At 53.7% G+C, this 19,976-nt stretch overlaps 5 protein-coding genes across 5 annotated transcripts; 4 read left to right on the top strand and 1 right to left on the bottom strand.

The window, feature by feature from the left end:
• Positions 1-519: 519 nt before the first annotated feature.
• QC762_0009490 (uncharacterized protein) lies at positions 520-1,160 on the top strand (the record flags this gene model as incomplete). Its single annotated transcript, XM_062882886.1, has 3 exons — positions 520-616; positions 724-970; positions 1,118-1,160. The coding sequence occupies 3 exons, from the start codon at positions 520-522 to the stop codon at positions 1,158-1,160; spliced, it is 387 nt and encodes a 128-aa protein (XP_062748480.1).
• Positions 1,161-1,346: 186 nt separating this feature from the next.
• Positions 1,347-2,868, top strand: QC762_110840 (uncharacterized protein; the record flags this gene model as incomplete). The annotated part of the gene is made up of 2 exons (XM_062885507.1): positions 1,347-1,983; positions 2,048-2,868. The coding sequence occupies 2 exons, from the start codon at positions 1,347-1,349 to the stop codon at positions 2,506-2,508; spliced, it is 1,098 nt and encodes a 365-aa protein (XP_062748479.1). The 3' UTR covers positions 2,509-2,868.
• An 820-nt stretch (positions 2,869-3,688) lies between these two features.
• On the bottom strand, positions 3,689-6,220 carry ARR3 (arsenicals resistance; the record flags this gene model as incomplete). Its single annotated transcript, XM_062885506.1, has 2 exons — positions 4,378-6,220; positions 3,689-4,324 (listed from the first exon to the last, which is right to left on the bottom strand). The coding sequence occupies exons 1-2, from the start codon at positions 4,921-4,923 to the stop codon at positions 3,689-3,691; spliced, it is 1,182 nt and encodes a 393-aa protein (XP_062748478.1). The 5' UTR covers positions 4,924-6,220.
• Positions 5,421-10,231, top strand: QC762_110820 (uncharacterized protein). Its single transcript, XM_062885505.1, has 3 exons — positions 5,421-6,842; positions 6,898-7,921; positions 7,976-10,231. Exons 1-3 carry the CDS (start codon positions 6,450-6,452, stop codon positions 9,937-9,939), a joined length of 3,381 nt encoding a protein of 1,126 aa, XP_062748477.1. The 5' UTR covers positions 5,421-6,449; the 3' UTR covers positions 9,940-10,231.
• A 3,614-nt stretch (positions 10,232-13,845) lies between these two features.
• Positions 13,846-18,242, top strand: QC762_110810 (uncharacterized protein; the record flags this gene model as incomplete). The annotated part of the gene is made up of 2 exons (XM_062885504.1): positions 13,846-16,943; positions 16,997-18,242. 2 exons carry the CDS (start codon positions 13,846-13,848, stop codon positions 18,240-18,242), a joined length of 4,344 nt encoding a protein of 1,447 aa, XP_062748476.1.
• Positions 18,243-19,976: the final 1,734 nt, after the last annotated feature.

Here is a 19,976-nt window from a genome sequence, read left to right as displayed (position 1 = left end):
CAAATCTCAGGTCTGAATCCAAGAAACTGAGGGCCCTGCTCTTCCGCCGCTTCGCCCTACCCTTGATGGAATTCTTGGGTGGTGGTGGTGGTGATGGCGTGGTCTTTTCTGTCCCTGATGGGGGGACGGTTGACCGTGCAGGTGGCGAAGGGGTTGCCAACGAGGAGAGGGCTCGGTCCGAAAAGTCGACAATGAAATGGTCTGGTGACTTGGTAGCGCTGAAGAAACTGAACGGAGTGCCCTGATGTGTGGTCCATGAGAGGGCTGGCCGAAAGGCAGCAGAGCATGAGCTGGATGCTATTGAAGGCTCCCCGAATTGGGCATGGGACGAGGCAGCACTGCGAGCTCGTGGGAAGTAGGCAATCGAGGCCGGCGAACTGCTGGGATTTCGGGAGAGGGGCGAGAAGGTGATGGATTGTCTGCTGTCGGTTGTGGCATCGGGAGTACCTCTCTAGGGGCCATCGCTGGCCGGGGTGTTGGACGTTGGCATGGGAGAGTCTGGCCGCGATTGAGTCGGGGATGGGTACGATCCGGGCATGTTCCTCCATCGCCTCGAGTCTATTGCGTCTGTCGTTGACGGAGCTTCTGGCTCGACTGTCATGGCTCGTTGATCGAGGTATGTTGAAGACCGGTGGGCGGTGATCTTGAGGTGAGGGAGAGGATGAGTTGGTTGTTGGAGGAAAATCTAATTCCTCACAGAGACAGGTGCAAGACCAAATACAGCACGACAGACCAGGCACACCTTCCTCTTCCACGGCGGTCCAGAGTTGATCTTGCCATCTTTGACCCGACTGATCATCTCGGAACGGGACGAATCCCGCAATACCCGCATTCTTCCAACCTGGTCACCTGGAACTGTTCCCGCCCGCCATCTCACCCAAACCGAACCCTTGAACGGCTCTAGGTTTCAACAGTTGATGATATTTTCTTCAGATATCCGCGGAGAGTGCCGCGAAGAAGGTTGGGCACGGTATGTGACCCCGCTTTGTTGACTCTGGGGTCACGATCCGGTCAGCATTCCAGGGCCCCCTTTTTGACCAAGGAAGTTTTGAGACAGCCCCTGATTCCCGCGTTCCTGCAGCACATCTTCAACAACGAGCATACCATCTCACTCTAGACCGCGCCGAGAGTTGGACCGATCACAGCAGATTTTGCAATGATGGAGGTGGTTTCTGCGGACCGAGAACCACTCTCGATTTTTGTATAAGTACGGCAGGACCTGAACGATCTCGAAACCTCTTTTTTCCTCACCATCCGGCCCTTCACACACCAACACACCACTCACTTCCAACTCCAGGCCGCCTCTTTCAGACCGCGACCACACAGAAGCAACTTCATCTTTCATCATGAAGGCCACTCTCCCTCTCCTCGTCCTCGCTGGCACTGCCATCGCTGTCCCTGTTCCAGAGGAGCAGGCCCAGCAGGCCCAGAAGATGCAGCAGGCTCAGCAGTTGGCTCAGATCCAGGCCGCCCTCGAGGCCCAGCTCATTGACGGCATCCCGATCCTCGGACCCCTCCTTAGCGGCCTTCTCGGTGGTCTTACCGGCGGTGGCGGCGGTGCTGGTCTTCCCATCCTTGGTCCTCTCCTCGGTGGTCTCCCCATTCTCGGACCCCTCCTCCAGGGTCTTCCCCTTGTTGGCGGTCTTCTCGGCGGCCTCGGCGGCGGCGGTGGTGGTGCCGGCGGTCTCCTCGGCGGTCTCCCCATCGTCGGCGGTCTCCCCATCGTCGGCGGTCTCGTCGGTGGTGGTGGCGGCGGTGCCGCTCTCCCCCTCACCCTCCCTCTCTCTTCCACCCCCGCTCCCGCTGGGGCTTCTTTCCCCACTGTCGAGGCTACTCCCCAGGACGCCGCCGCTGCCATCCAGAAGCGCAGCGCCGCCTATGCCCAGAGCGTGGCCAACTACTACGCTGCCCTCAACAGCCAGATCAACCGGGAGGCTCTCACCCAGCTGTTGACCGACTTCCAGGACAACCTCGAGAAGATCAGTAAGCAGCTCCCTTCTTTCTCTTTGTACTGTCTGCAACAGGACTAACCTCCCGATTCCTCCAGAGCACGCCATGGCTGAGGCTGCCGACAAGACACCCGAGGAGAAGGCCGAGGCCGTCCGCGCCCCCCTCGAGCAGCTCGACGCGGATCTCAAGGTCGGTGTTTCCCGTCTCGTCCTCCCCGGTGTTTCCGGTTTGAATGGTCTCCCCCTCGTCGGTCAAGCCACCACCGGAGTCCTCGGTGGTGGGCCCGGCGGCCCCATTGGAATCGTCTCTGGCATCCTGAAGCTGGTCACTGACCTCCTCACCAGTCTTCTGTCTAGTGGCCCGGTCGGCGGTGGCGGTCTCGGCGGGTTCATTGGTGGCGGCGGTCTCCTCAACGAGGTGATTGGCGGGACCGGGATCGGCGGGACCGTCGGCGGTCTCATCTTCAACAGCCCCATCAGCGGTCTGCTCCAGAGCATCCTCGGCACTGTCGGAAGTGTCCTCCCTGGTTTGAACAGCATCATTCCGGCGCAGTTTTGATGATGACGGGAAACCCTCAGATGGACTTCCTGGGAAGATTCTAATGACCAAAAATTTGAGGAAGTGTGCGAAAACGTGCGAGGGATTAGTACTGAGGATTAATGTCTTTGTTTTTTTTTGGGTGGAGGGGGGATCAAGTAATGGCTTATGAAACTTAATCTTCTTTTTTGGGCTTGTTGGGTAACACTGACTGCTCACCTTTTTTAGCTGCTCTTTTTTTGAGGAGTTGGCATGATGGTGGAGGGATAGCGAATGGAAGTTATCAGGTTGAGGCGGCTGTTGACCTTGAAAGATGATGGTTGCTCTTGACGATGGCTTCTGGTTTTTAGCTGAATGGGAATACCTATTCTTAGTTGACTTGATTTGATTGTTTTGTTTGTGACTGAAACTTGAGGTTTTCGCAGGCCTTGGTTAGCAAAAGTTGGCGAAAAGACATCAACCCCCTGGGTGCAAACAATGAGAACTGCTGTGGTGAGATTCGAGCTCATAATATTCTAGACACAACAGCTTTGATCATATTCGCTATAGTTCTCCTGCTGTGGTTGGGTTGTCACACTATTGACTACCAGGCAAGTTGCTCTTGTTGTTGGGAAGGGGGTGGAAAGGCTGGTTAGTAAGTCGATTCTACAAAGACATACCACAAGGGCGCCCTGATAAGATGTTGGAGCTGCTGTTGGAAGGAGTAAAAGGGACCTAATACATAAATCATGGTGCACTTGTAGGGAAGAAGTAACGTGGTGGGTGGTCGTTCCTGTCACCTGTAGGGAAGGAGCAATGCAGTAGTCGGTGGAGATGATGGGTAGCAGTGCGGTTAGGAAGGAGAGATGTTAAAGTAGTAGTAGATGGGGTTTTATTCTAGCTAGGGGTAAATCCTGTGATCCCGTTGTTTTCATGACTGGGATATTCATGTTATGACCGTCGTCGGTACCTCGCACAGTCATTCGGTCAGCCTGAACGTCACTCAGTCAAGATACTTTCAACAAGTTTTTTGCGGCTTGACATCATAATTCTCTTGCCCTGTTGATTACGGTATCTATCTCTTGGTTATAACCTTTATACATCTCTTCTTCTCACAAACATTACTCCATCAAACAACAACAACAATAATAACAACAACAACAACAACAACAACACCAACCGAACCTCTCACTTCTCCCAGACCATCCACCACCACAGATGATCACTCCCACCCCCGTCTCTTAACCACCCACCTAACCCCATAAACCAACCCCAACAAAACCGGCACCTCAATCAACGGCCCAACCGTCGCCGCAAGAGCCTGGTCACTCTCCGCCCCAAACGCCGCCACCGCAACGGCAATCGCCAGCTCAAAGTTGTTGCTCGCCGCGGTAAAACTCTGGGTAACACCAAATTCGTATCTATACCCCAACCTCCTGCACGCGAACAAGGTAGCAAAGAAGATTACGGTGAAATAAACAATCAACGGCGCGGACACCCTCACGACGGAGACAATCTGGTGGACCACCTGCTTTCCCTGAGACGCGAAGAGCACGAGGATGGTGTACAACAAGCCGATGAGGGAGAGGGGGGAGATGACTGGAATAAACTTCTTGTTGTAAAAGTCCGGGGAGGTGAGAAAGAGGAGGGCAAAGCGGGTCATGATCGCGGCAGCGAGGGGGATGCCGAGGAAGATGCCGACAGAGGTCGCGACGGTGGAGTAGGAGATGCTGATGGCGGTGGTGCTGTTGGGGTCAAAGACTCGTATGAACAACAACGACAGCGGTGCGAAAAGGACGATTTGAAGGAGGGAGTTGACCGCCACGAGGATGGCGCAGTAGTCGCTGCTGCCGTTGGCCTGTTTATCGTCAGCATCACTGTGTGGGATCTCAGACGGGAGGGGATAATTACAAGATTATTCCAGATCAAAACCATAGCAATACATCTCGCCACACCAACCAGAATCAATCCCTGCCTTAACCCTTCCTCATCCGGCAAGAACGCCCACGACAAGGCGAGCATGAACAGCGGCGCTACCACCCAGTTCACCACAATGCTGAAGGCAAGTTGCACCCAGACTTCTCTTTCTTGAAAGACTTTGTGCAGGGACTCGTACTTGACTTTGCAGAGGATGGGGTACATCATTACCAGGAGTCCGACTGCTATTGGGACGGAAACGTCGAAAAAGGTGCCGCGATGGAGGGCGGGGCCGGTGTTGGGGACAAAGTTACCGAGGAGGACGCCGATGAGCATGGCGAGGAAGATCCAGAGGGCTAGGAAGCGGTCGAGGAAGGATAGGGCTTGGAAGGTGGATTTTGGTTCGGCGCATGGTGGGAAGGGGGGAGGAAGAGTTTGCTTCTCGGGGTCATTGCTGGTGATGGTGGTGGTGGTGGTGGTGGGCTTTTCGGTGATGTCGGGGGGTTGATAGGGAGCTGGGTTAGGGTTTGTGGTGGGCATTGTTGTTTACTTTCTCCTGAGCGGAGTTGAGATGAGAGGTGTAAGTGCCGGTGGAGAGATCACAGAAGGACGATTGTTGTGACGGAGATGCAAAAGAAGCTGAACAACTGAGTGGTGTTTTCACAACAATTGGTGTTTTTTTCTCTTCTTGATGACAAGAGACTCAAGAAGTTTCCCAACTCCAAGAAAGGAAAAAGAAAAAAAAGTCTGAATATCAATGGTCTCTTCTTGGCTGCCATTTGGCATCGAGTTTATTAAGGTTCTCAGCCTTAACGCACAACTGCCGAAGCCATTGAACCAATCATTTCGAGGCAGTGACATTCTCTCTGTCTTTTGCGCAACCAATCAGACGAGGGTAGTGACATTCCGATGACAGACCGTACCGTTGCCGTTTCTGGACAGCTCGGGGACTTGGCAGTGTGTTCAGGGTCTGAAGAGAGTGATTTGACTGGAATGTTTCGTGTTTTTCGAAGATTTTGACAGAACACGGAACGCAGCGTCAATAATAAGAAAGAGGCATAGGGCATGGTCTTTGTGATCTCATCGCCGATATGACCGCTCGCAAATGCCGAGGCGTGAGTGTGTGAGCAAACGGCGTTCGGGATCCGGAAAGAAATCGAGCTCCGTCTCCTGGGCTTGGCTGACCGTTGCGGTTTTGTTGATCTGCCGGTATCTGCCGCTGTGCGACGGGGGCAATCGCTGGCGCGGTCGTATCGAACTCTAGTGTTCCATGGCACAATCGAATAAAAGCTGGATGGAGATCTGATGAAGTCGAAGTTCTAGAAAGGGTGACGAGTTCAGTTGATAGCCGTCAAGAGAGAAACGGACGGTTGAACGGCACCAAGAGCGGAGCCACTCTCCACCCCAGATCAACTGCCAACGCAACCTCATGAAGCAAGAGTGACAGCAAACTGGAGGCATTCTGGCAACTTGTTTGCCCTTATTACGAGCACCGCTCGCCTTCCTCCTCGGTTCCATCCGGACGACGGATGGTTGCACGTGAATCCCGCTGGCGTTCGGCCTGTCGGTTTCGCTGGCGTTGCAGCAATGACGACGGGTTCAATTAAAGGGATGAGACAGCCCCTTACTCAGCCCACCACCCACCTCATGCTTCCACTCACAGCCTTCCACCCTTCCTGATCTGTGACGGGTGAGAAGTTCCACAACTCCACACCGACCCTGGCTGCCCAGGCGTCATGCCTTGTACTCTGTATCTTCACCAGTGCGGCAGCATGCCAGCAATGTTACTTAAGTAATGACCAATCGGTGCGACTTCATGGCGACCTCCGGATTTGGCCTCGGCCCAAGAGCTTCGTATCAAGATGGTGCTGGACAAAGGCGAAGGATTCAGATGGATTAGAGGTATTTATATACAGTTAATGCCCCCTCTTCAGAGTTCTGATGCTGGGTGGTAATTTGATATCATTACGCAAGTGTCATCATCTGAAGCTTTGACCACATTCGACTTCAACATACCTACCTTGTCTTATCTCTCAACATTGGATCGACTTATTACAACACTCACCATGTCTTGTCCCTTCCACGTTGAAGGGGCTGCCAAGCCACCGGGTTCATCACATTCAGCACGTTCAGAGTCAACACCCAAGCCAGCAACACCAGCGCTGGAAGAGATCGGAGAAGGAGAGCCAATCCCTCAACCACCCGAGAGATGGCTTACCGGCAATCTGGGAGAGATCAACCCTGAGTTCTCTATGGGATCCCTATGGAGACTTGCCGATGTCTACGGTCCCATCTTCACACTCAACCTCGTCAAGAGAAAGATTGTCGTCCTGTCCAGCCATGCTCTGATAAACGAGGTGTGCGACGAGAAGCGATTCGAGAAGAAAGTTGCTGGTGCCCAGGAGGCCATCAGGGTGTTTGTCAAAAACGGTCTATTCACATCATACAATGAGGAAGAAGTCAGCCATTTTCTACTTCAGAGATCGTGTCAACATTAGCTAACCCTTTTGGCAGGAATGGGGAATCGCCCACAGAACTCTTCTACCGGCCTTTGGCCCGCTACATGTCCGCACCATGTTCCCCAAGATGACGGATATCCTCTCTCAGATGATCCTCCGCTGGGATCGCTTCGGCCCAGACTACCGCATCTCAACCCATGACGATTTCACTCGTCTGGCCTTTGACGTTATCGGTCTCTGTGCCTTCAACTATCGCTTCAATGCCTTCTACTCCGAAGAGCTAATCCCGTTCGCCAAGCAGCTCGGTGATGTTCTCATCGAGACTGGCAAGCGGACCAGTCGTCCCGAGATCCAGAACACTCTGGCCTTCCTCAGCAAGAGGCAGATGATGGAGAATATTCATTCCATGTGGAAGGTCTGCGACGATATTGTCGCAGAGCGCAAGGCCAATCCCCGCCCCGATGTCGATGACACTCTCAATGTCATGCTCAACGCCAAAGACCCTGTCACTGGAAAGGGGTTCACCGATGAGAATATCCGATACCAGATGGCTACCTTCCTGGTAGCAGGACACGACACTTCGGCTGGTACCATGATGTTTTTGTTCTACAACCTTCTCAAGCATCCCGAGGCCCTGCAGAAGTGCTATGCCGAGGTCGATGCTGTGCTCGGAGACAGGGAGCTGCAGTTGGAGGACATTCCCAAACTCAAGTACATTGATGCTGCCATGAAGGAGGCTCTTCGTTTCTGTGGTCCTATTCCGGCTTTTATGAGACAGGCGAAGGAGACCACCATCATTGGCGGTAAGTACAAGGTCACTCCCAACGAGAGTCTGGTGTTCAATCTCAAGGGTCTTCACAACGACCCTGCTGTTTGGGGCTCTGACGCTGCCGAGTTCAGGCCAGAAAGGTTCCTCAATGGTGGTTGGGAAAGGCTGCCACCCAACTCTTGGAAGCCTTTCGGGACTGGTGTTCGCTCGTGTATTGGTCGGTACTTGGCTGAGCAGGAGGTTCTTATCACCATGGCTATGGTGTTGCAGCGGTTCGTGATTGAGATGGCTGATCCTGATTATGAGCTCAGTACGTTGTCGTCAACTTTTTGCACTTGAAAAATGTTGCTGACACACATCCCAGAAATCAAGTCTACACTTACCATCAAGCCTGATGAGTTCTACATCAAGGCTCGCAGACGCCCTGGAAAAGACCACCTCTTCAACTTCAGCGCTGGCGCCGCTCCTGCCCCAGCACCTTCTAGCAAGACAGTCAACGGAGCTTCTGCCAACTCCAACTTGAAGCCGTTTTCCGTCTTTTATGGTGGCAACTCGGGAACTTGCAAGTCTTTTGCCGAAGATCTCGAGACCAACGCGGCGAACCACGGTCTGTCCGTTCCAGCTAAGGTTCAGAGCCTGGATGATGCCGTGGAAAACCTGCCAAAGGATCACCCCCTCGTCATCGTCACCTCCTCTTACGAAGGCCTCCCCCCCGACAACGCCCGCAACTTTGTCGCCTGGCTCGAGACCCGTGCCAAGGACCCCAGCAACAGCGAGCTTCTCAAGGGCGTCTCGTACGCCGTCTTTGGCGCTGGCAATAAAGACTGGGCCTCGACCTACCACCGCATCCCCAAGTTGGTTGATGAGCTCCTCGAGAAACTCGGCGCCGCACGTCTCGTCCCTACCGGTTTCGTCGACGTCAGCCAGGATATTGTCGGTCCCCTTGAAGAGTGGAAACTGACCCTCTTCCCCGCCCTCCGCGAAGCAGTCGGTGTGACGGCAGCCGTCAAGACGGAGGAGCTCCAAGTGGAAATCACCCAACCCACCGCGCCGTCCAAGCTAGCAGGCGAGCAGTTATCTCAAGGTCTCGTCTTGGTCAACAAAGTCCTCGCCAAGAAAGGCCTCGGTCCGGAAAAACGCCAAATCGACATTCTGCTCCCTCCTGGTGTGCAATACCGCAGCGGGGATTACTTGGCCATCCAACCCTTTAACCCCCGGGACTCGATCCGCCGCGTGCTCAGCCGCTTCGGCCTCCACCCCGACGATCTCGTCACCGTCTCGGGGACCACCAAAGAACACCTCAAGTCTGAGTCTGGGGGGCCAATTTCGGTGTTTGAACTCATCGGCACAAGAGTCGAACTCGCCAACCCTGCTTCCCAGCGCCAGGTGGCTCACTTGGCTTCTCTCTCGTCCGGTCTGGAGGCAGATAAACTTCGTGTTTTGGCCTCGGATGAGGAGTACCCTACCTCTGTCCTGGCAAAGAGGTTTTCTGTCTTGGACCTGCTGGAGGATTTTCCCTCTTGCAAGCTGAGCTTTGCTTCGTATCTTGACATGCTGAGTCCGCTGTCTCCTAGGCAGTATAGCATTTCCAGTTCCCCGCTCGCGCAGAAACCGCTGCCTGATCAAGGGTCTGGGTGGTCGAGCGAGGAGGGGGTTGATCTGGAGAAGGCGAGCTTGACGGCTACGTTGACGTATGATGTGTACAACTCCCCTTTGATGTCGCATCCTGAGACGAAGTCCTTCAACGGCGTCAGTTCTTCCTACCTCGCCTCGTTACAGCCCGGCTCGAGACTGCGGTGTTTTGTGAGAAAGACGAATGCGCCGTTTCGGTTGCCGAGTGACCCGGCTACGCCGGTGGTGATGGTTGCTGCTGGGACGGGGATTGCGCCGATGAGGGCTTTTCTGCAGGAACGGGCTGCTGTTGCGGGTGCTAGGGGGGGGTATCACAAGTCAGGTCTTGGTCCTGCTGTGCTGTACTATGGGTGTAGGGATTCTGAGGAGGATTACCTATACAAAGAGGAGTTGGGTCAATGGGAGAAGGAGGGGGTTGTTAGAGTACGGGCGGCCTTTTCGAGGAGGGCGGGCGAGGGAGGGAGGACGGGGCATGTGGATGAGCTGATTTGGGAGGATAGGGAGGAGTTGAAGGGGTTGATTAAGCAGGGGGCCAAGATACTTGTTTGTGGGAGCGCGGGGAGGTTGGGGAGGAGCACGGCGGAGGTTTGTTTGAGGATTTATGAGGATGAGTTTCCTGATAGGGGGAGGGAGGGGGCGGAGGAGTGGCTTGGGAAGATGAAGGAGGAGAGGTATGTTAGTGATGTTTTTGGTTGAGAAACTGGACGGACTTGGGGTTTGTGGGTTGTGAGAGGGTTGGGCAGAGATGGATAGGCGTTTTACTTTGATAGAGGTGGTATTTGTATAGAGCTTGGAAAGTTCTTTTCTTCTCTCTTTTTTCTTTTACATCAATGCAAGTTCTTGAGACTTTTGAGTTGCGTTATCCACGTTTCTTATCTCTTCATAGCGCGGTGTAAGAAGGGATGTTCTCAGACAGATGATTATGTTCTGTATGTCACACATGAAGCCTTCATGCATGTCGCTATCACCCGCGTCTTTTTGCTGCTCCAAACCACGGCATAAACTAACTCCCTTTACATTATCAGATGAACTTGTCGACCCATCAAAACTATTTCACGGAGTGCCACTACCACTTTAGCTCCCGGCACCGTCTGCTTCTGGCGCTCTTCTAATGTCATGGCTGTCAAAGCGTTTTCGTCCGTTGATAGTAGCCCGCTGTTCCCAACGGCTTTCTAGCCTCCTGGCAGTGGCGAGAACCGGGTACCTACTTCTAACAAAGTCAGTTCCCCCCCCCGTTTTTATCTCACTCAACAACGGCACGACCGATAAACCACCCTTGTTCGACGGTTAGAGGCAGTTGCCTACAACGGGATGGGGGCATAGCCATTCGTTTTTTTCAGGTTTAGGCAAGGTGTGAAGTGTCTCCGTACCTCCTTCAGACCTCGGAGAAATTCCCTGCTACACAAAGTTGAAGAGAAATGTCTAACACAGCCTTGTGAAGAACGACCCGACGGAAAGTGACTGAGAGTAATATCAAAGTGAAACGACGCCCCATCGTTGGAGTCCGTTACATCAGCCAGGAAAAATAAACCCTGAGACATGGCTGCTTTTCGTGAAGTTTTCTTCCGAGTTTTCCGTTGGACGTTACCGGTTTTATTGTTTATTGTGATGATCGGCCGCGCGTATCTTCAGTCTCATGTTGATGATGGCTTTTTTTTTTTTGACTTCAGGTTGTCTCACCTGGAGTGTTCACATTAGCTAGGTAGGTAGGTATGTGGGCGCACATAGGCCTACCTACCTACCTACCTACTACTTCTCCCTCCCCCCACGAAAGATGGGCTGGTTGCCCGAACGCACGGCCCGGGAACACAACATGAAAGGAGCGGTAAGTTGTCGGGTATACGAGATGCAGTCCCAAGCCGAAACCTGCATGAGGAGTTTTTTGAGGATGGCGTGGACTCTACGCTTACAGCTCATGCGGTGTCCAGCGAGATGAGGACGTTATACCTCAAGTTCTTTTTCACTTGCCCGTGATGGGTGACCAGATGTCAAGGTAACATTTTTCGGTAATCGTATCGATAATCGAGCTAGGGGGGTCTGTCATGATCAGGCGGACGGGCGGAAAGATGACCCCGAGGATCTGGTTGTGGCTTTGGCGCTATCGTGAGGGTCCATCGTGAATGGTAGGGCGGCGGTGTGTTGTTGGTTTCTTTTCTCTTCGCTTCTTTTTCTGGGCACACCCCCATGAGATTTTCCTTTTTTTTCTCTTCTCATCTTTTTTTGCCGCCGGCGTGGCATGTGCAGGGCTAATGCAGGAGCGCGCTACCCGAATGTGGATGTCAACATCTGGACACCTCTTGGTAAAAAGGTTAGCGTGTCAGGAAAACACCTTCAGGATGGGAGCGCGCAGTTCAATTGTCTTGTGGTGAGACTTTTGGAGACGCGAGACCCCTTTCTTGGCCCCCTTTTTTCACCCGACAAGGCCACACTAAAATGGCTAATTGTCAACAACAGCTCCCGAATCTCCAGAACACGGCGCAAAGGCGGTTTCAAAAACCGAAGTCGAGCGATGCGGTCGATATACGGATGACCACAACCGCTTCTGCACTGCACACACTGGACGTGCTGTAACCTCTGGTGCATGACTTTCAGCTACCCAGTACCGTGGCTGTCGGCCAGCACATCGTGCTTCTAGGCTGAGCTGCCACCAGAGACTTTCATGTAGGGTTGGGAGCCAGTCTCTGCCAGTCAAACACTTAAAGGTGGCGGGTGTGCGTGACGTCGATGCATCTCTTGCAGCAAAAAAGAGGTGCAAGGCACTTTACAGACGCGTCGCGCGTTTAATTGCTTGCCTACAAAAGAGTCTTAGTCTTGGTGATACATATGTAGGTCTCAGAATTTGGAAGCTTTTCAGTGGTTGCGGGAGCTGCCGTGCTGAATATTCCCCTTTTTATATCGTCAACTTCTTGACCGGGTTTCTAGAGGCCGTTTTTGGGCTTTTAGCAAGAGCTTGTTTTCCCTGATTCCACACGTGGCGGTTGAGAATCCTGTTGAATGTTGGTTGAAGAAGGAATATCAATCATCAATTCGGGCTACGGCGTGGTGTTCATATCTGTTTCCGACCCATGCTGTCGGATTTTGTTTGATCGGCCCCCGATCCTGCCTTTCGTCATCGCTCAATTAAAGCTGCCGGGTTCCCGGCGGTGGCATCGATGTGACCTTGTGATTATCAGCCCTCAACGACACAATTCTCACAGACTCTTCACCGCGCATTATAAAGGTCGTCGATTGTGGTAAGGCGTGGTGGTGTCAGACTGATGTTCATGCTCGGGGTGGGGTAGCAAACATCTCGACTCGTTCAGCTGGACCAGCATCGCTGAGGTCTTTATGCCTTGGCATAAACTGTCATACCTGCCCGTACATGGTAGCCTTGTTCCCCGCCTCGGCTCTGGGGAAAAAAGATGCTTCTGGATTCCGGAGTCTGAATAATTGGGTAATAAAACAACACAACCGGTGACCTCGAATTGACTTTGTAGAAATGGTGAGCGCTCAGCGAACGACTGGAGCTCAGGTCCATCGGTCTCCTGCAACGGATCGGTCGCCCAGCCTCCTTAGTGCAGCCTCCAGGAACATCCCCTCTTCGGGGGGCCACGGGGGCGTCGTTAGCGAACAGCACACCCGTATCCGTAGCCTCGGTGTGGCCGCCTCGTCTCCGTCCTATCTTCTTCTTCACTCAAACCGCCTGTTCGTCTCGAGTGTTTCTTGAACCATCCGAGCGCAGGCGCAGTGTTCCCGCTGAATGTTTCTGGATCAAGTTTGCTGTTTGAGAGAACATCTTGAATTGAGGTAGCATCAACCAACAATGGAAGTCAATGGTTCAGTACACTACCCGTACGAGGTGTTCCGGGGCCATCCCGCCGCATCTGCACGTACTTCTCCTAACTTGCAAGATCGACGACGTCAACAGCCTGCCACCCGAGTACGGTATAGTGGGCGCCAGGCTGGCCGCACTGGCCCATTGCTCGTCCCAATTTGCATCACTCTCCTGTCAAGCTGCCAAGTTCCCGTCCTGGTTGAGCGCGCGACTGACAATCTCCACTGGACCGTGGAGGTCGTGGAGTCGCGAGTCAAGCTGAGCCCGGCTTTGTTCAAATGCAGCTTCGATATTAAATCGTGTCTGCCCTGATCTCGCCTGTCCGCCCGGGGCCTGCCCGCACTCGCTCGCAGCCGATCCTCAGCCTGTGATTTTGATTTTTTTTTCATTTTTATTTTCACTCTCTTCTTTCTGCTGTTGTACAATCGTCTGCACCTGCACCACGACTTTACGTTTACGTCTCTCGTTACGTCCAAGCTGCTCGCCCCGACCCGCCAAGGCTCGGATTCCCGTCATCTACACATTGCCGTCGCTGCTCTTTGTCTGACCGAGAGACACTCGAAAATCGCATAGCGTCGTCATCACCCCGTTACCGTTGATCAGCTCTGAGGAAGATTGGAAGAAGGACCATGTTTTGAAGGGGATTGGGGCAGATCGAAGGCAGCAGAGTCGCAGTATTCCCTGACTGCGAGGGCTGCCAGCAGGTTTCTCCGGCATACACGGCACACCACCCCTGTTGACGAACCACTGCAATCCACAGAGTCGACGGCTTGTTTTGAGACAGAGCAATGGTTGGTCCGACACTGACCATGACGGCGCCCGCTGTGGACACCAGCACGCCATTGCCTTTTCACCGCTCACAGCGCTCACAAGGTTCACAACACTCACATTCTACACCACCACCACCTGCTAGGAGTAGCAGCAAAGAACAAACCCCGCTCAAGCTCGCCAGGCCCGATGCTACCTCGCGCCCGCCTGCCAACACCAACAAGGAACTTCCGAGCCTGCCCATGCCCGATCCCTCGTTTGACATTCCCTCGTTCGATTTTGAATTTTCACCCGAGTTCAAGAGATCCTTCAGTTTCTGCAGCGACAAGATCGAAGCGTTGTCCATCCGCCCCCTGAAGCCCACCGCCACTGTCGTTACCGCTCCCGAGACGAGGCTATTGCCCATCGCATCCACTGAAGCTCGCGCCGAACCCACCAAGCAGCCAATACCACCCCGAACCTCGTCCAAAAACATCGACACCACCACCTATCACCGTAACAGCACCAGCACCGCGCCCACCGTGGCTGCTGCTCCGCGTGCCGAGAAGCACGGCCGTAGCCGGAGCAAATCAATGATTGACCGGCCGCTGTCGTGGCTGCCGAGCTCAAAGTCGACCCCCAACGTGCCGGCAACCCATGAACTGTCCCAACGGGTGACCAAGAACAATGTGACTGTGTCGACCGACAATCTGGTGGAGGACAGCCAGCTTGAAAGGTCGGGGACGGTCGAGTCCTTTGCCGATTTTGCGAAAAAGTCTTGGATGACAAAGTCACGATCACCTTCACCGCCAACGACCCCAGAACGGCTTCGACATGAGACCCGCGAGCCTTCCACAGAAAGGAAAAAATCGCCTGTCAAGTCTAGGTTGACGCTGCGAACCCGCGCACGTTCGGATTGTGATTCTTCTCAGGACGCTTCCGCCGAGCCACAGAGCAGCAGCAGCAGCAACAGTACAAGCCGCGTCTTCAGCCGTGCCAGTGTGTATCTGACGAGGATAAAACAAAAACCTCAAAGTGTGTTTTCTAGAACATCGTCCCCACTCTCGCTTCCCGCGCCATCTTCTGTCAAGAGTTCCGAATCAAGTGACTCTGATTCCGCCAGTGCTGCGACAGCCGCGTACAGCGTCAAGCCTGTCCTGGCCAAAACCACCCTTGCCCCGTCGAACCTCCCCAGATCTGCTGCTCTTGCCACCAACAATGCTTTTGCCCATGTCGAAGCAGCACCATCTCGCAGCTCTTCCCACCGGACTTCGTCACTAGAGTCGGATCTGGACACGGAAACCACTGCGACAACCAGCGCCTCTTCCGAAATTGCTTCCCAGGGCACAGCAGACACCAACATCACCATGCCACATCCGACATCCCGTGACCCTCTTTGGGGCACCTTCCGAACGCTAGATGGCGAGTTTGCCCGGTTCGCGGCGAGGCCTACCACCTCGACGCGAATGGACGTTGTGCGAGGTGTGCTGATGCCATTCCTGAAAAGTACCTCGCACCACCCTTCCAATTCGAGCAGATCGGTGTTGAGTTCCGAGGATTTTGACCGGCGAGCCACAGTTTTGAACAAGTGGTGGAATGGCCTCTTGTCGATGCTGGATGCCGGGCATTCGAGGCTGTTGGCGGGAGGATACGGGCTTGCTCCAGGCATCGCTGCGCTTGGCGTCCAGTTTCCAGTATTGCAACCGGTTGCTGGTGTCGACAGGCCAACTCTGCTCGAGGCGGCCACCATGATCATGATGCGGCCAGAGTGGAGGACGTGTACCAGCCAGTTTCAGCGTTTAGCTGAGCGGTCTCCCGAAGAGAAGGTCCGAGCGAGGTCAAACACATCGTCCACCGTTGGCAGCGATGTGGACTCGCTGTTGACCGAGCCGGCCGAGCACAATGTGCGGACCATGTTTGTCAACAACTTGACGACACAGATGGCGCTGGTGGTGGAGAAAATGTCGCTCCGGCACGCCCCTCTGAGCTTAGTCAACTGGTGCGGCAAGGCGTGTGCTTATGCGTTCTTCTTCGTGCCCGGTGTCGCTGATGTTCTGGTGCGGCTTTGGGGTTTGAATGCCGACATTTTGCGAAGAGTCGCCGATGAGTTTGGTCTGCCGAGGCGGAGCAAGGGCGAGAGCGAGGATATTGTCGCGCTCTACCCCGAGCATCTGCACAAGCTGGGATGGTCGTCTGTCAAGACACTGGGCGACAAGCTGCGGCTTGCGGCTAAGCTGCCACTGATGCCAGCCAAGATCCCCTGGCACGGCCCTTGGGTGTCGAGATGGCGTGGTGGTGAGACGGATCTGTTTTTCATCTTTTGCAAGTACTTCCACGTGCTTTCTGAGCAGTTTGTTTTTGAGGGACTCCCGCTGGTCGAAAAGGCGCGGTCACCTGCCTTTGTCCTGGTCCACGCTCAAATCTTGTCGGTGTTGGATAGCACCATTCACCGACAGGCCTCGATCGATGCCATGCTGGGCCCTCCGATTTCTGACAGCATTCACGGCGCGGATGCTACTTTGACCGGCATCTCTGTGCCCAGCAATGTTCTGAAAGGGATGGATGAAAACCGGCTCATTGTCCTGCTCAAGGATGTGCTCTCAGAAGGCTCTGTTGGAGTGAATCACGAGATTAAGCATACCTTTGCCGAGGCTTTTGCTGCCATCTCGAAGGCGGCAGCGAAGAGGACACCACGATTCGACCAAGCTTCGTGTTTCATGCTGTGCGATTTTCTCGAGGAGATGCTGGTCACGCTGGATACATTCCAGAACACGGTGAACGGCAGCCCTGCAGGATCCCCGGCCGAAGAGATTGGCCAGCCGCGGTACCTGGAGTTTGGCAGCACCGCCCCCTTTGTCAACTACATTGACTGGCCTTTCTGGCTCGAGGTGGGCAAGATGATGGCCGAGTCCAACAACACCATGTCTGAGATTAGGGTCCTCTCTTTCCTCTACTCAGTGTGGGACGCCATCACTTCTGATCCGGCACGCAAGGAGGCCTTGTGCACGGAGTGGCTGTTGACGGAGGAGTTCTTTGCCAAATTCTTCAACCATTGGTGTCCCATGGTTCGTGCTTACTACATGCGCCTGCTCTGCTGGCGGATCTGCAGGGACTCGGGCAGCGCCAGTGAGGTCAACAGGTAAGAAGATAGCCATCCAAGCGTTGCAACAGGTGACTAACGGGACTCTGCAGCAAAATATTCCTGACTGTGTCGCAGCGGCTCAAGACTCTTTGGGCTCATTACCTTTGGCTCAAGGCTGATGCCGACATGAGGGGCAAGGTCCAGCCTTCTACGGCCCCTGCTCATCCCACACCTGGCAAGCGGTTCTTGATCATTCGAACCGAGGTGCAGCCGCCACAGCCGTCCATGAAGCTCGGCTTCGACTCGTTTTCCAGCTCCTTCCCAGGGTCAGACCAGCTCGTGGATTATACTGGTACGTTCGGGATCAACGGCGGAGATACTGTTGGTGGCATCAAGGATGATGGTGATGTGTCATCCTTCAAGAAGCGGCTGTCAATGTTGGGCAAGGTACTGCCATTCAGCTCGCAAAATGGTCGGGCCGTGGATCCCAAGCGCGCTTGGGACGAGGAGCTGGAACAAGCTCGCCGCGAGACAGCTGCTGCGCGGATGGGACCTCGCCAGGGACCTCCGCCACCGCCAAAGAGACCTGGCCACCATGCCACCTTGTCTACCGACTCCATATCTACTACAGGTTCTGCGCCCGTTTACGAGGCCACCACCTATGTCTTTCGCTTTGCGCTCACATGGCAAACTGGACCGGGGGGGCAGCCAATGCCACTCGGTCCTACAAGAGACCGGATTCTGACCCGCCCTCGACTCCCTGCGCCTGCTCAGGCGAGAGTCAGCGCTCGCTCGGCGGCGATCAACGACGTGGGTAACTTTCAGAACGGCAGCCTTGTCTATCGCAGCGACAGCCCGCCTCCCGTTTCTCCCGGCCTGCCACCCGACACTAGGCGTGTGAGCGGTGCTTTGCAAACCGGTCTTATCAGTGAGGCTCGCAATGCTCGGCCATTGTCCATAGTGGAGGATACACCACGAAAGTCGATGGAGAGCTCCAAACGCCGGTACTCCCTCAGCATCAACGTCACGGCGGTTGCCTCGGACAGTGAGGATGAGAGATACAACAGGCCGTCTCCTCTTCGTCACATGAGCTTTGACGGCTACGAACGTGGTCCTTCGGTTGACATGATCAGGATGGCTCGGCCGCCCGCGCCAGCAATTCGTGCCGAGAAGCCCCTCGGCCCTTATGCCTCAGGGGCTGTGTACACAGGCCGAGCCCTCGCCGAGTGGGCGATCGTCATCAACGAATGCAACAGCTTTGTGGACCGCCGCCGGGACGAGGGCGTGCTCGGGTTGGCCGAGGTTGAGATTCCTATTCTTGGGGTCGATGGACTCGGGATGCGGCAGCGGGGTTAGTCGCCTCGTCCGCACAAGTCTGGCGACTGGAGATGGGCAGCTTTGTACCGGCATCCGACTGATTGCGGCTCGAGGCACTGAACCGCTTTTTGAACCATTCCACAATACCACACCATAACATGACGTTCTTCCGATCATTCACGCCATTTACACCACCACCACCACCACCACCATCTACACAAACACATACGTGCATACACAGCACACATTTTCGAGAGATGTTTTTTTTTCTTGTTCCATATCAGCATTTAGCGACTTTTGTTCTTCTTTTCATGAGCATTTTTTGTTTCATTATCAAGCCGCAAAAGTTTTTTCTGGTTTTTTTGGGGGCACAGATATTTCAACGTATATCAAGCCTCGCTTTTGGGGCCAGGGGGTTTTGGGCATTCATACGAGCATTTGATTCTTTTACACATTATTTATAAGTTATACATTGTTTGGGCGTTTTTGTAAGGGGCTGCTGGGGCAAAGGGGGGAATATAAATTCGGCTGTTTAATTTTTCATGGAAGGGTCTGCAGGATTTGGGTTTTATGTTTTATTATTAGATGGAGGGGAAGAAGGCCTACGCTTTTTTTTTTTTTTTGGTTTCTGGTCCTCAACTTGGGACTAGCGAATTGTATTGCTTAATGAAGGTTTCAACATACACACACAGACATACACACATACACACACACACACACACACACACACACACACACACACACACACACACACACAGACATACACACACACACATGCACACACATACACACACATACACACATACGCACACATATTTTGAGCGTGCACATGTGGGAAAAAATTGTTTTTTTGTTTGCGTGGTTGTTTTTTGTTTGGTTGTGTTGCTGAGTTGGATGGTTTGATACCCACCAAGATACAAGTTGGTGTTTGATTTTCTGTCTTTTTTTCTTGCGTGCTGTGAGGGAGAGAGGGAAAATGCTTGGGGTGGAGGGGCTTTCAGGCTATTGTTGTTGATAATGCGGTAGTATGAATATCGGTTATGGGAGGGTTGTGTGGATATTGTTTGGGAATTTGGAAGAAATCAAAACATATGGTTGCTGAACGTGATTGTGACAGAAGCTGCAAAACTTGGACGTGACGTGACGTGAGGTCGTGTTGTGTGTGTGTGTGTGTGTGTGTAAGTCGGGGAGTAGATTCCTTCCCTTTTCGGAAGGTGGGTCGGGGAATGGGGGTGGTTGAGTGGCTGGGCTGGGCTGGGCTGGGCTGGGTTGGCTGTAGATGCATAACGCAGCTCGAGTTCAGACTATGCTGCTGTCAGGGGAACTCGACGGGTGTCTGATGTCGACGTACATGAGAGGAAAGCATTGACAGCGCTAGGTCGTCTTGATTTTTTTTTTATGGCCAGTTCATCCGTCGTCCTGGCATGGCATGGAGATGGCCGCAGGGACGGACGGACGGATGATTTGTTGAGCGTAAGCAGAGCAGAGCAGAGCAGATCAGAGAGCAACTCCTGTGCGGTCGGTCTGAGAGTTTTGCTCATCACAGCTGTTGTGTGTTCGCAGCGACAGAAGGGTATTTGGTCCCATTGTTTTTCCTCTTCACGGTGTTTATTTTCTTTTGCATCTTGTACATATATTCTTGACATGGCGGGGGGGGTGGGGGGCAAAGCAACCGATTTCTTTTTACCTTTTCGTCAGGGTTCATTTTTTTTTCCCTTTCCAGGCCTGAAATCATTCTTATTTTATTTCCCACACTTTGTTGTTGTTATTTCT

This window comes from Podospora pseudocomata, assembly GCF_035222375.1.
Source record: "Podospora pseudocomata strain CBS 415.72m chromosome 1 map unlocalized CBS415.72m_1, whole genome shotgun sequence".
NCBI lineage: Eukaryota > Fungi > Ascomycota > Sordariomycetes > Sordariales > Podosporaceae > Podospora > Podospora pseudocomata.
Note: the sequence above shows the minus strand (reverse complement) of the source record. Positions and strands in the feature narration are given on the sequence as shown.